General features: G+C 35.0%; 8 protein-coding genes across 8 annotated transcripts; 5 read left to right on the top strand and 3 right to left on the bottom strand. All coding sequences in view use genetic code 12, as the record gives it.

The window, feature by feature from the left end:
* Positions 1–243: 243 nt before the first annotated feature.
* On the bottom strand, positions 244–732 carry IMP2 (endopeptidase catalytic subunit; the record flags this gene model as incomplete). The annotated part of the gene is made up of 1 exon (XM_710650.2): positions 244–732. The coding sequence occupies one exon, from the start codon at positions 730–732 to the stop codon at positions 244–246; it is 489 nt and encodes a 162-aa protein (XP_715743.2).
* Positions 733–1,068: 336 nt separating this feature from the next.
* CAALFM_C500850CA (uncharacterized protein) lies at positions 1,069–1,386 on the top strand (the record flags this gene model as incomplete). The annotated part of the gene is made up of 1 exon (XM_709122.1): positions 1,069–1,386. One exon carries the CDS (start codon positions 1,069–1,071, stop codon positions 1,384–1,386), a length of 318 nt encoding a protein of 105 aa, XP_714215.1.
* A 78-nt stretch (positions 1,387–1,464) lies between these two features.
* Positions 1,465–2,658, bottom strand: CAALFM_C500840WA (uncharacterized protein; the record flags this gene model as incomplete). Its single annotated transcript, XM_709121.1, has 1 exon — positions 1,465–2,658. One exon carries the CDS (start codon positions 2,656–2,658, stop codon positions 1,465–1,467), a length of 1,194 nt encoding a protein of 397 aa, XP_714214.1.
* A 102-nt stretch (positions 2,659–2,760) lies between these two features.
* ERV46 (Erv46p) lies at positions 2,761–4,005 on the top strand (the record flags this gene model as incomplete). Its single annotated transcript, XM_709120.2, has 1 exon — positions 2,761–4,005. The coding sequence occupies one exon, from the start codon at positions 2,761–2,763 to the stop codon at positions 4,003–4,005; it is 1,245 nt and encodes a 414-aa protein (XP_714213.1).
* A 173-nt stretch (positions 4,006–4,178) lies between these two features.
* On the bottom strand, positions 4,179–5,030 carry CAALFM_C500820WA (mitochondrial 54S ribosomal protein mL46; the record flags this gene model as incomplete). The annotated part of the gene is made up of 1 exon (XM_709119.1): positions 4,179–5,030. One exon carries the CDS (start codon positions 5,028–5,030, stop codon positions 4,179–4,181), a length of 852 nt encoding a protein of 283 aa, XP_714212.1.
* Positions 5,031–7,612: 2,582 nt separating this feature from the next.
* Positions 7,613–8,488, top strand: CAALFM_C500810CA (uncharacterized protein; the record flags this gene model as incomplete). The annotated part of the gene is made up of 1 exon (XM_709118.2): positions 7,613–8,488. The coding sequence occupies one exon, from the start codon at positions 7,613–7,615 to the stop codon at positions 8,486–8,488; it is 876 nt and encodes a 291-aa protein (XP_714211.2).
* Positions 8,489–8,541: 53 nt separating this feature from the next.
* On the top strand, positions 8,542–9,864 carry CAALFM_C500800CA (dioxygenase; the record flags this gene model as incomplete). Its single annotated transcript, XM_709117.2, has 1 exon — positions 8,542–9,864. The coding sequence occupies one exon, from the start codon at positions 8,542–8,544 to the stop codon at positions 9,862–9,864; it is 1,323 nt and encodes a 440-aa protein (XP_714210.1).
* A 1,275-nt stretch (positions 9,865–11,139) lies between these two features.
* On the top strand, positions 11,140–13,236 carry CAALFM_C500790CA (Nrd1 complex RNA-binding subunit; the record flags this gene model as incomplete). Its single annotated transcript, XM_709116.2, has 1 exon — positions 11,140–13,236. One exon carries the CDS (start codon positions 11,140–11,142, stop codon positions 13,234–13,236), a length of 2,097 nt encoding a protein of 698 aa, XP_714209.2.
* Positions 13,237–13,632: the final 396 nt, after the last annotated feature.

The following is a 13,632-nucleotide window of genomic DNA, read 5'->3' as shown; positions in this document are numbered from 1 at the left end:
TGAGTAAACTGTTTTTATAGAGAAACCCGATTACATTCAACAAGTGTTCACCACTATTAGGTTGTTAGAGCTATTCCCCTTCCTCATTGGTCACATGTAAGATAAATGCTGTGTATTTTGGAATATTTGAATTCTAATTCCCTATTATATATATATACAAACCCACTTCGGCAATCCAACCCCCCTCACCTATTTCTATTTACCCAAATTGTGATATCACATAGGCTATTACCCAGTATGTTTCTATAAATTTCTTTTTAATTCACTTCCAAACCTACTTGGTGGCCATATTATAGTCACCACTTTCCCAATCACCAATCCTTGACTAACAGGTCCAAACTTATTCGAATCTATAGAATGGAAACTATTATCTCCTTCAACCCAAAAATGATTTCTGGGGATTTTCACTTCTGATTTAGGATAAGGTGGTGATTTAGGTCGTATAATATCACCTTGTATACCCACAACTCGTTTAGTCAATAATTTTTCTGGGTTTTCTGGCGATCGAAACATAATTATGTCTCCTCTTGATAGCGATCTGGGTTTTTTAATATTATATTTTTGTACTAAAACAATATCTTTTGTCATTGTTGACGTACCGGGATTGAAAGTTGGTGTCATTGATGATCCAGTTATTTGATACGGTTGATATCCATGATTTGTGAATGAATATAGTACTGGAAACCATGTCAATGTTAACAATGTGGTTTTCACTCCTCTAGATATTCCCATTATTTGTGTTTATATATATTGGAAGGGAAGGAAGACAACTAGTGTTGCTATGGGGGTGTATTTCAATTGGTAATATCCTAACTAAGAAAAAACCGTTAAGTTGTTTTCCCACACAATTTTTTTTTTCCTGCTTCTATCCTCTGTCTCGGATTTGATGGTTCGTGTGATTGCGGCGAAAAAAAAAAGAGGTCGCCAAAACTAAACTGTTGGGACGATTTGCTGCCAATCACAATGAAAAAAAAAAAGAACAGTTGGTTTGAAACTTCTTCCTCTAATACAGAATTAACTGATCTTTCTATCACTGTTTAAACTATTCATTACTCTCAAGAACTTACCATGGATCAGACTAAACCTGGATTTCTAGATCAGTTTTTATTAGAAGACATTTCTCGTCATTGCCCTCATCAATTTTTATCTTTCCATCAATGTATGACATTACCGCAACCAGATCCAAATCAATGTTTCCAACAACAAGTTGATTTGACAAAATGTATTAAAACTTCTGTCCCATCATTTGCTAAGATCCAAAATGAATGTTTTGGAAAAATGCAAGCTTATGAAGCATGTCTAAAAATGAATAAGAGTAATACAAAGAGTTGCAGTCATGAATTACAAAATTTGAGAAATTGTGCTTTTGGAACTATAGATAAATAATCAATTTACAAATATAGATACATATTTATTCATTATAGAGATTCTGATATATATTACATGTTTTCATTTCTAGTTTTATTATCGCCTGTGTTTCTGTTCTATCGGTTTAATCATAACAGTTAAAACTGTACCATGGTCACTGGTATATGCGAATCCTGTTTTCGTTGGGAACCACACTATTGAGCTAAAAGTTTGGTTCCCACTGCCACTATTGGGTATTTCATGAACCAATTCACTTCCTTCAGCTTCATATATTCTCAGATTACTATCAGTATCATATGCGACTGCCAAATAAGTACCATCTCTACTGATATCCAATTGGGCAATACTTTGATCAACATCAGTAATCACTTTCAGATTAATTAGATTCTCTAAAGTTTTCCAAAAACTTATCACCCCTTCACTACTTCCAACCGTAAAATAATTACCTTTTGGCGATATAGCAATGGTAGTGATTGATGAATTGTGACCAGACACTGATGCTCTTAATTTTGAAGATAGTTCATTGTCTCCATCACCATCAATAATTTCATATAAAAGTATGCTTCCATCATGTGAAGATACAAGGAAAAATTGATGATCATGATTGAACCATTTTAAATCATAGATATGCTCATCTAATTTGAATTTATGAATTAATTTATAATTTGCTCCAACATTGAAAAACAAGAAATTAGATGCTCTATCCACAACCACTAACAATTGTCCATCATTTGAATAACGAACCAATTTTAACGAATCAAATTCACATTTTATTTCATGTAATTTATCCCCAGTATTAGCATTCCAAATTTTGACATATTCATCTTTAGCCACTGTTGCAAACGTGAATTCTGTCATTGGATTGAAAGATAAACATTCGACTGCTTTCAGATGGGCATCAACAATAGTTTTTGGGTCAACTACTGAAGCAGGAAGACATTTCCAAATCCTTACTGATCTATCTGTACGTGAATATACCACTCTAGTACCAGTTTGATTAATTGCAACTGTTATAATTTCTGATGAAGCATAACTTGAAATTGGTTTATCTCTTAAAACTATTGGAGTTAAACTATTAAAGAATTTTTTATTTCTATCATTTGGACTCAGCATTTTTGGGAAAGGGGGTGGTAAGTTGGTTAGTATATTGGTTGGTTTCGTTTCGTTTCGTTTTGACCAGAATTTTTTTCTTTGTTTACTGCCAAGAATGGAATTGATGTGGATTTGGATGGAAGGTGAAAAATTCAACGAGGCAGAGACAACGAGAAAAAAACGAACAGACACACACATACAATTATTATTAGCCACGTAAGATAATTTTAGAGTTAATTTCGGTTTTTCTCTTTTTTTTTTTAAGAAACAATCCTTATAGACTACACATTTCCCTCCTCCATGTCGTCAAGACCAAAGTTATTGTCTTTTGATGCATTTGCAAAGACAGTAGAAGATGCAAGAATCAAAACAACTTCAGGTGGGATCATTACTTTAATATGTATTTTAATAACGTTAGTTTTAATTCGAAATGAATACGTTGATTATACTACAATTATAACTCGTCCTGAATTAGTCGTGGATCGTGATATCAATAAACAATTGGATATCAATTTAGATATAAGTTTTATTAATCTTCCTTGTGATTTGATTTCCATTGATTTACTCGACGTTACTGGGGATTTAAGTTTGAATATTATTGATTCCGGTTTGAAAAAAATTAGATTATTGAAAAATAAACAAGGTGATGTGATTGTTAATGAAATTGAAGATGATGAACCGGCTTTTAATAATGATATTGAATTATCTGATTTAGCTAAAGGGTTACCTGAAGGATCTGACGAAAATGCCTATTGTGGGTCTTGTTACGGAGCATTACCACAAGATAAAAAACAATTTTGTTGTAATGATTGTAATACTGTCCGTAGAGCTTATGCAGAGAAGCATTGGTCATTTTATGATGGTGAAAATATTGAACAATGTGAAAAGGAAGGTTATGTCGGTAGATTAAGAGAAAGAATTAACAACAATGAAGGTTGTCGTATCAAGGGAACAACCAAGATCAATCGTGTTTCGGGGACTATGGATTTTGCTCCTGGTGCTTCATTTACCCGTGAAGGAAGACATTTCCATGACTTGTCCTTATATACCAAATACCCAGATAAATTCAATTTCGATCACATAATCAATCATTTATCATTTGGCGAAATGCCCGTTGATGGACAAGCTGATGAATTATTTGACTCGATCCACCCATTAGATGATCATCAATTTATGTTGCACAAAAAAGCCCATCTTGTTTCATACTACTTGAAAGTTGTTGCCACAAGATTCGAGAGTTTAGATTATAAGAATAGAATAGATACTAACCAATTTTCTGTCATAACTCATGATAGGCCATTAGTAGGAGGGAAAGATGAAGATCACCAACACACTTTGCATGCTAGAGGAGGTATTCCTGGAGTTAATTTCAATTTCGATATCTCGCCATTAAAAATTATTAACCGTCAACAATATGCTAAAACCTGGTCAGGATTTGTGTTGGGTGTCATTAGTTCCATTGCTGGTGTTTTGATGGTTGGTACATTGTTGGATCGATCAGTTTTCGCTGCCCAACAAGCAATCAAAGGAAAGAAAGATATATAGATAAAATATGAAATTAGAGTTGTTTGGTTGGTTGGTTGGTTGGTTGGCTTCTTCTCCTCCTTCCCCCAACCACCATTTGTATTGCTACATGTATACTAAATGTAAAAGTTTTGAACTAAAATGATATCTATATTAAATGATAACTATGTACAGTAAAATTTACATTAACTTTTTTAAACATCATTTAGCAAATGCTCTATGTCTTTATAATACTCTGCTGATAAACATTCTCCCAATTCTTCTTTTGTTAACCATTTAAATTCAACATCTTTTTCTTGAGCTTCAAATGCCCCAGATAATATGTGAGATTTTATAAAGTATTGTTTGGAGGAATCTTTGGAATCTTGAATTACATGGCATGGCACACGAGAAACATTGAAATAGTTAATTTTCTTCCCACCAATAGAATATAATCCAGTTTCAGCTAATTCATGCAAAGGTACCAAGTCACCGTTCTCTGGTTGTTTGAAATTTGGGAATTTCCATTCACCATCTGATTCACTTTGTTTAACCACTAAATATAATGTTCTACTCAATTTTCTTTCCAAACTAGTTGAATCATTCTTTTTGTCAGCTTCAGTAATTCTTGAATTGGGTACAATTTTTCTAGCGATATCTTGATCCAGTTGTGTATTTTCTTCTCCTTCAACCAATTCACTTTCTTCTTTATAAGTTTTTGGTAATCTTATATATTGTCTGAATCTACGATCTCGATTATGTTTTAAATCTGGCTTCCCCCTTGGATAAATTACTTTAGGGTCATAACTCACGGGGTTTTCATTAAGTTCTTTGAATTTTTGTTCAGATAATGTCCCAGGTCTAAAATAAAACCATTTAGGAAATGTCCACATCAATCTTCTCCATAATTCTGTTTGATAATTGTAGAATTGTTGATCAAATTTTGGTACGTCGGGAGTTATAATGGGCAATCTTGATAAAACCAATGTCAGGGAGATACTTGAAGATGTCGATGCAGGAGTTGTGGAATAGGTTCTTATAACCTTGTGAAACGTCGACCCTCTCATATTGACGGTACTTTGATATCAGGGTTGAGTATCTATCTATATAAGGTAAACTAAACACCCAAAACCAATAAAATGAGAATAAAAATTTTTCAAACCAAAGAAGAACGAAAAAACAAAAAACTGTTGGTAGTGTAAATTGTTCAAAGTAGAACATTGATTTGTTAGTCGTGGTATTTGACCCAATTGTGGAACAGGTTTGAATCACCAACTTTACTGATGTCTAAATTCTTGGTGGCCAATGTGATTGGGTTTACCGATTTCCTTTAACCACATCTATAAAATAGACTCTACAATTGCCACACTTATTGAAGAGAAGAAAGTCTTATTTATTTCCACAGTATTTCACCAAGAGTGATCTGGCATCGGGAAAAGGGTGTCTGGTCCACTGGAAAGAAAATTTACAAAGCAACTAAACGAGGGTTTTAAAACTAGAAAATTCTCTCTAACAAAAGCATTCTATTGTAGTATTCTCAAATGCAACCAAGTGATTAATATGTGTAAAGGTTATTTCTTACAATGTTATTTCGTGTTTTTGAACAGACAAAATAGTATAATTATAGCTCAATCCTCGCCCATTGACAAAAAAAAAAAAAAAAAAAATTGTTACTATTAAATTCACAGTTCTATTTAAGGTGCTAACTAAACTTTTGTAATCTCCAATTTAGGATTACCATTCCCAGTTTTACCACATGAATTATTAACTCTCGAATCATTTGTTTTTCCTGCTCCAGTTTATGTCTGTTGTCAAGTTACTATTAATCCGAAACCTAAGTACTCTTATGCCTTTTTGAATGATATTGCTTTTTTTGTCCCATGTCAAATTCCTGATTTTTTAATTGTTGGTACTACTGATAATATTAATGCTAATACTGGTACAACTTTTGGTCTTGAATATTTGGGTGACTCTAATTTGTTTGATTGTGATGGAAATTTGTTAAATGGTGATAGTTTTTCTGAATATGAGCTGGATGATGATGCTGAATCTTTGGTTGAAAATAGTTCTCTTGTTGAAGTATATAGTGATCTGGATAATGGTTCTGATGTTAGAAATGTTAGGAGAAATACTGGTACAGTTGCTGAAATTCGTGGTTTGGGTTTAACTTGTATTGGAGATAGCTTGCTGGGTCCTTTTAGAATCGTTGGTTTTCTTCCTGTTAATATCGGGACAATATTTGCTACTGGTTCGTCTCATCGTTTTGGTTAGTTATTTGCTATTGTTTGGCATAATGCAAGTTCTGGTATTGTTGCTTTCAGTCCTTCACGATTAGACAACTTTTTTGAAGATATGACTGATGATGAAGTTCTTTCATTTTTAATCAGTATTATCAACAACAATTCACACATGAATTCAAACACTTGAAAAATATGTTATAAAACAATCTAGACAACTAAGGTATATAATTATATCTTCTTGGTGTATTTCAACTCAGTTCGGGCCTCATAAGCCGCAATCTTWGTGACCGTSGTACTTAAACCACTTGAACCTCCTCCTTTTTAAAAGCAGCTTGAAGAAAAGAACAAATTTTCTACGAAAACTTTTCACCTTGCACCCTGGGCATTGACGATCGAATTCTGTCTCAGCATTGACGTTTAACCGGGCTGGGAAATCTCTCTATAGTGTTCAAAATTAGGATGTGCAACATGGCGAATTATCAACAATAAGCTAGTGTAAGGCAGAATAGACAACCACAACCATATACAGGGCTCTCTTTGTTCGAATTAGGGCGTACAATATGGCTAACTATGAACAATAAACTAGCATTGCATAATGGCAGTGATTGTACTGAAGAAAACAATACACCAATCTATTACTTGATGATGGAATAAGTGGATTGATAATTCAGATGGATAATTCAGTCTACTATGAGAAGAATTTTCTATTATATAAACAGTAGAATCCTCAAGGTATGAGATTGTATATTTTCTATAGATGTAAGTACAAAATATAATACAGTTGTTTTTCCTTCGCAGGTATCACATTCGATTTCAATTCATATAGCGAACACTATAATTGGTGAAAAGAAAAAAAAATAGTTGCAAATCAAATTCTGGAGGTCAGATTGATATAAAATGTGTAGAAATGTAGACTGTAGCCCACTATCGAGATGACCATTTTCTTGTAGTTGCTATTCTAATATACTATGATAAGTATTCAGTATGCATCGTTTGAGGTGTTTAGTTTAGAACCTTTTTAAGTACGAACACAACCAAAGACATTTCCAGAAACTCTTTGAAAATTCTTGCAACAACAGCTCGATTTCCGGATCATTTGGAATAATGGTGCTAGTGTAAAGAGGTACATTTGCTGGTGTAAACTTGATTGAACAACTATCATGAATATGATCTTGATCCTCAAATTAGAGTTCAAATAATATTTTTGCTGAGACAGCTCATATGCTTACCAACCTGCGTCTATGAGGTAAAGGGAGGAAAGTATACTATTCAAGTACATAATTGTGTTTATTTAATGCATTTCACTCTCTCTTTTTCTAGACAGAGTTTTATTGTATTTGACAACGTAAAATTGTATTTGGCGTTTATTTTTTTCCCCTTCTGTTGAAACCATATTTTGGCTGCCAATCATGATTCGAAGTTATATCAGAAATATCATACTTGCCATTCTATCACCATTACTAACAACCCCACCTCCACTCATTCTCCCTCCTCCATATGAGAAAATAATCCAGGAAATCACCACAGTACTTTCGATCAACAATTACGACGACGGTTCCTTAGCGCCAATTATCCTTCGTCTTGCTTGGCATTGTTGCGCTACATATGACATGACTACCAACACTGGTGGGTCTAATGGTGCCACAATGAGATTCGTTCCTGAAATAACTGATGAAGGGAACTATGGATTGGACATAGCTCGTGCAGCATTAGAACCAATAAAACAACGGTACCCAGCAATTTCGTACGCTGACTTGTGGACATTAGCAGGAAAAGTTGCTATAGAATATATGGGCGGCCCGACAATTATCTGGAAAAGTGGTAGAGTTGATTATACAAACGATAGATGTACACCTTCCAATGGGTTGTTGCCATTTGCTGATAAAGATGCAAATCATATACGGAAAACATTTACAAGATTAGGATACAATGACCAGCAAACAGTGGCTCTAATAGGCGCTCATGGTGTAGGTCGATGTCATAAACGGTTTAGTGGCTGGGAAGGTAAATGGACCAGAACTCCCAAAACCTTCTCAAACCAATTTTATGTGGTATTGCTTAATGAAACATGGAGTCAGGGTGAAGTCCCAGAAACTGGCAAGACACAATACTTTAATGCCGATAAATCGCTTATAATGCTAAACACCGACATGGAGTTGATAAGAGATAAGTCGTACTTGCACTGGGTTGAAATCTATGCAAAGGACGAACCAAAGTTTTTTCACGACTTTTCCTCCGCTTTCGCAAAGCTATTAGAGTTAGGGATAAAACGGGAAACGTTATAAAAATTTCTTTTTTGTTGCACCACTTTCTTTTTTATATTTTTTTTTTTTCACCAATGACTATCCCAAATATTGAAGAATTCGATGTGTTCCCCAACTCAGGGTTCCTTCCTTCGAAACTTCCTTTAGAACGACTCCCACAAGAGTACTACCAGCCATGGGAAAATATAGTAAACAACCTTCCTTCATTAATACTCACAAAACGTATTAGAGCAATCATAGATAAACTCCCAGTATTAGAAACCACTCACCTTACCTCCGACGAAGAATACCGCAGAGCTTACCAAATATTAGGGTTCCTTGCTCATGCTTATATTTGGGGAACCGACACACCAACCGATAAATTACCTTCCCAGATCGCCACACCATGGATAAAAGTTTCCGACCATCTCGGATTACCGCCAATAGCAACCTACGCTAGTCTTTGTCTTTGGAATTTTAAACAAATTATGCCTAGCGATGATATATGGGATTTGGACAATTTGACAACTATAAACACATTCACTGGTTCAATTGACGAGAGTTGGTTCTATTTGGTGAGTGTATATTTTGAACACAAGGGTGCGTTGGCTATTACTACTGGTTTAGATGCTATTAAATGTGCTTACGACAATAACACCAAAGGATTGGTTGAAAACTTGCAACAGCTTGCAGAAGCTATTGATAGTCTTGGGTCTGTGCTTATGAAAATGGAAGAAATGTGTGATCCTCATGTATTTTATTTCAGAATCAGACCATACTTGGCTGGGTGGAAAAACATGACCGAGGTGGGGCTTAAAGGTGTTTACTATGGAGAGGAGAAAACTGTCAGAAACTATGCTGGTGGTTCCAACGCTCAAAGTTCATTAATTCAGTTCTTGGACATTTTACTTGGTGTAAAGCATTATTCAACTGGGGAAAGGCCATTGCCATTCAAAGCCAGTACTGGTGTTGGTGCTGAAAATGGGTTTATGAACGAAATGAGAGAATATATGCCAGGCAACCACCAAAAATTCTTGTCAAAAATCCAGGAAATCACCAACATAAACCAGTATGTTTTGGACCACAAAGATTCTCATCCAGAATTGGTATTGTCATACGACGCATGTCTTGCCATGTTGAAACTGTTTAGAGATAAACATATACAGATTGTTACTCGTTATGTCGTTTTGCAAGCAAAGAAAACTGAAAAGATGGGTTCTTCCTCCACATTAAGATCTGGTCTTGCACGTAAAAAGAAAGAAGAAAGAGGTACAGGTGGTACATCTTTACTTCCATTCCTCAAACAGTGCAGAGACGAAACTGGTGATCCAGCTGCAGGTAATTGGGGTCAAAGAATTCTTAGTGACGGTGTGATGAGATTGAAATTCTCCAAACCAAACGGAATCAACGAGGACTGAGCAGTACTGTATGTTTGTGTACACGGATAATAAGCCAAAAAAAAAAGCAGAATAAATGAAGTTTTATGCCCATTAAAAAGTGCAGGTTAGATATCTTTTGTCATGAAGTTGTTGGTATTTGACTCAATTGTAGAACAAACTATTTTCCCTACGTAATTTATAGTAGTTGGTTCATGAAGGTAACAGATTAGTTAGCTCTTACTTAGATGATGTTAAGTCTAATGATATTTGAAAATGGAAATTGAGTTTAAAAAACTAGTTTAACAACATCTATGAACAAGGTTTCACGGTTAGAAATGAACGTGAATAACTCTTTCCCTATATAAGTAAGTACTGCAGTTTTACACTCTTCCTGTTTACACCAAAACTTATCCAATTGGATTCTTAAGTCCGACCTGCATATTTTTCCATTTTGGGGCGGGTATGGTTTGGAAGTGAGCTGGTCGTGCAAAGCAGCACTAATCTTTTTCAGTCAGCAATGAATGTGTTCAATAAGTGTCCTCCTTTTTTCTCTTTTTTTTTTTTTCAGCATCACACACTTTTCATCATCTCTTTTTTTTCTTTTTCATTTTCTCTCTCCCTTTCCAAGAAGAACGGGAAGAAAAAAAAAAGACCAACAAGACAACAACACTTTTTCTTCTTTCAAATAACTAACAACAACTCAATCATCAATACTAATTCATCAAATAAAACTACTTTCAAGTTTAAGAAAGAAAGAAATAACAAGAAGAAGGGTAAATAAAAAGACAGATTAAACTAAAGTATAATTAACCGTAGCATTAGTAAGAACATTATATTTTTATTTTCTTTTCTTTATATTGTGTCAGTAATTAGATTCTAAACCTTGTCAGAAGAGTGTTACTTATAATATTTAGAGTAAAACTGGCCACTACAATTCATATCTTTAACCAAAACTTTGAGGTCTGTATCTATATATAACTAAAGTTTGTTTGTTAGTATTTTTGTGTTTTTACGTTTTTTTTTTCCCATCCCCCAAAAGAGTAAAAGGAAGAAAGAAAGAAAGTTACCAACCAGTAAATTGGTAGTTCCATCGTCAAATCCAAACTACTAGTATTGTAAAACCAACTCATCACAAGTTCAGGAAATTAACTACAAGAGTAGCAAACACCAACGAGTAATCCAAAAATTGAATTCTGTGCCTTAATTATTGTTATTCTATATTTTTTTTTTCATTACCACTATTGTCTAGAATATTAATTGCGAATAGGTTTCTTCGTACATTGACAAATTATAAAAAAAAACTAGCAACAAGAAATGTCGTTATCAGGAATGGAAGAATTTGAAACTGTTCTTAAAGAGATTTCAACTTTACCAGCACCAGGTGTATCTGGTACTCGTATTAAAAGATTGACTGATATTGCTGTCAAAGAAATGAATGCGGAAAACGAGCCAAAGTTAATTTCTATTTTGTATTCTCAATGTAAAGCAAATTCATCAACTAATAAGTTGGGAACATTATATGTTGTTGACTCCATAGTCCGAAAATTTATCGAGGAAGCCAATAAGAAAAATGAAGCTTTAGTGCCTAGTGCGCCTGAAGGAACATACGCATCTGCTGTTTTCAAAATAAATGAACTAGTCGAATCGTTAGTTGATGATGCGATGGAATTACTGATTAATCCTTCTATAAACATAAAAATTGGCAAATTGATTGACATTTGGGCTAGACTGGAAACTTTCTCGCCTGAAGTCATTCAGAACATTAGAAACAAACATTTTAAATCTACTACCCCACCTGGTTCGCCTCCAAAGGCAAGTATTGCCCTAGTTAAACCAGATGCAACAGAAGGTACAAAAGAGTCGAGCAGTATTTTGCTGGCGTTGGCTTCTTTGGCAAAAGCCAGTGGGTCAAATAATGAAACACCACCTAGCTCCCAATCCTCTTCAACCAACAACAACAGCAACAACAACAGCAACAACAACAACAACAACAACAGCAGCAACAGCAACAGCAACAGCAACGAAAGTGGATCCAATGCCACTAATATTTTGTCTCAGTTGTCTGCTCTTGGTGGTAATAGTAGTAATACTGGTAGTGCTTCTTCACAACCACCAAGTCAACAACAATACTCTTCTTACCCTCAAGGTGGTGGGCAAGCAGGTAATGATGATCTTCTTAATATGCTACAACAAATGCAAGGTGGTGGTACACCTACAGGAGCTTCACCAGCGTCACCAGTTGTTGGTTCTAACGAAGCTAGAGGAGGTCCAACTGCTGAATTTGATAGAAGACGTGGTCGCGACAATGAATATGGCTCTCAATATGGTAGAAGAAATAGATCAAGATCACCTAAGCGTGGATCAAACACTTGGGTGAGATCACCTCCAAGTTCATCGGTGCAAGCTCTTCAACAGAATATGCAAAATTTGAGACAACAGAAGCAAGTAAATCATGGATATCCACAAAATACAAATGGACAAGTTGATCAAGGGTTTGTTCCACCAAATGCTATGGGTGGTGAATTAAATTTACCGGGGACCCCACATTATCGTCCAAGAACAGTGCAATTTGACTCCACTATTCCACAAGGCACTGTAAAAGTGTTATCTAGAACATTATTTTTAGGAGGTGTTCCAAGAAATATGGATGAAAGGTCTTTAGCTCAAGTGTTACGACCATACGCTGAAATTCAATCGGTTATTTTGAACAGTGAGAAAAAACACGCTTTTGTTAAAGTCTATTCTAGGAGAGAAGCCGAACAAGTTATTACTTCGTTTAACAAAGATGGTGCTTTGCCATTGAGAACAAGATGGGGAGTTGGTTTCGGACCAAGAGATTGCTGTAATTATCAACACGGTATATCGATTATTCCAATTCAAAGATTAACTGAAGCTGATAAAAACTGGATTGTTCATGCTCAATGGGGTGGTACTGGGGGTCAGCCAATACTGAGTGGTATGGTTGTTGATGAACCAGATATTGAAATTGGCTCAGGGTTATCATCCAAGGCGATGTCGAAAAAGATGCCAACTAATTCTGCTAGAAATGGTCCTAAGTCAAATAGACCGGGCGAACCAGATGAAGAATACGTGAAGACTACATTGATACCCCAAGGAGATATTCAAATGACTCACGGTGCTCAACCTCAGTTTAATACGTATCTGCAATCGTCAGTCAATCCTTTGCAAGGGTTATTTGGAAATAATCCACAACAACAACAACAACCACCACCACCACCACAACCACCACAACCACAACAACCTCCTATGCAATTTCCTGCAGGGTTCCCTCAAATGCCTCCTCAACAACCTGGTCAGCCTGGTATGAATAATAATGAAGCAATGGCAATGCTTGCTGCAATGATGCAAACTATGCAACAGCAACAACAGCAACAACACCCACCTCAATAAGTCAAGTTATACGAATATTGTATTATTTTATAATATATTGCTTTATCATGATTGAGATTCCCATTAATAAGGATGGTATATGTATTTGTAATCTAAATAAAATGTATAGTTAATTCTAAATTCTAAATTTGTTTAATAACGATTGATTAATATGACTAGGATGCGTTTTAATGTAAGTTTACTAACAAAGAGAAAATAAAAAAATTCGGTTTAAGAAAAAAAAAGTATCAGCGAACTAAACAAACCAAGGTTGTCCAAAAACATTCAATTACATAAAATAAAGCAATGAAAGAAAAAGATTATGGAAGCTTGGTGAAAAATAATGGAAGATCAAAGGAGAATGTAACTAAGATATCACTTCCTCGAACATCTAGTTCTCTTTCTGCTACATCTTCT

Source organism: Candida albicans, chromosome 5 (genome assembly GCF_000182965.3).
Source record: "Candida albicans SC5314 chromosome 5, complete sequence".
NCBI lineage: Eukaryota > Fungi > Ascomycota > Pichiomycetes > Serinales > Debaryomycetaceae > Candida > Candida albicans.
This window is presented reverse-complemented; position numbering and strand designations above follow the sequence as displayed.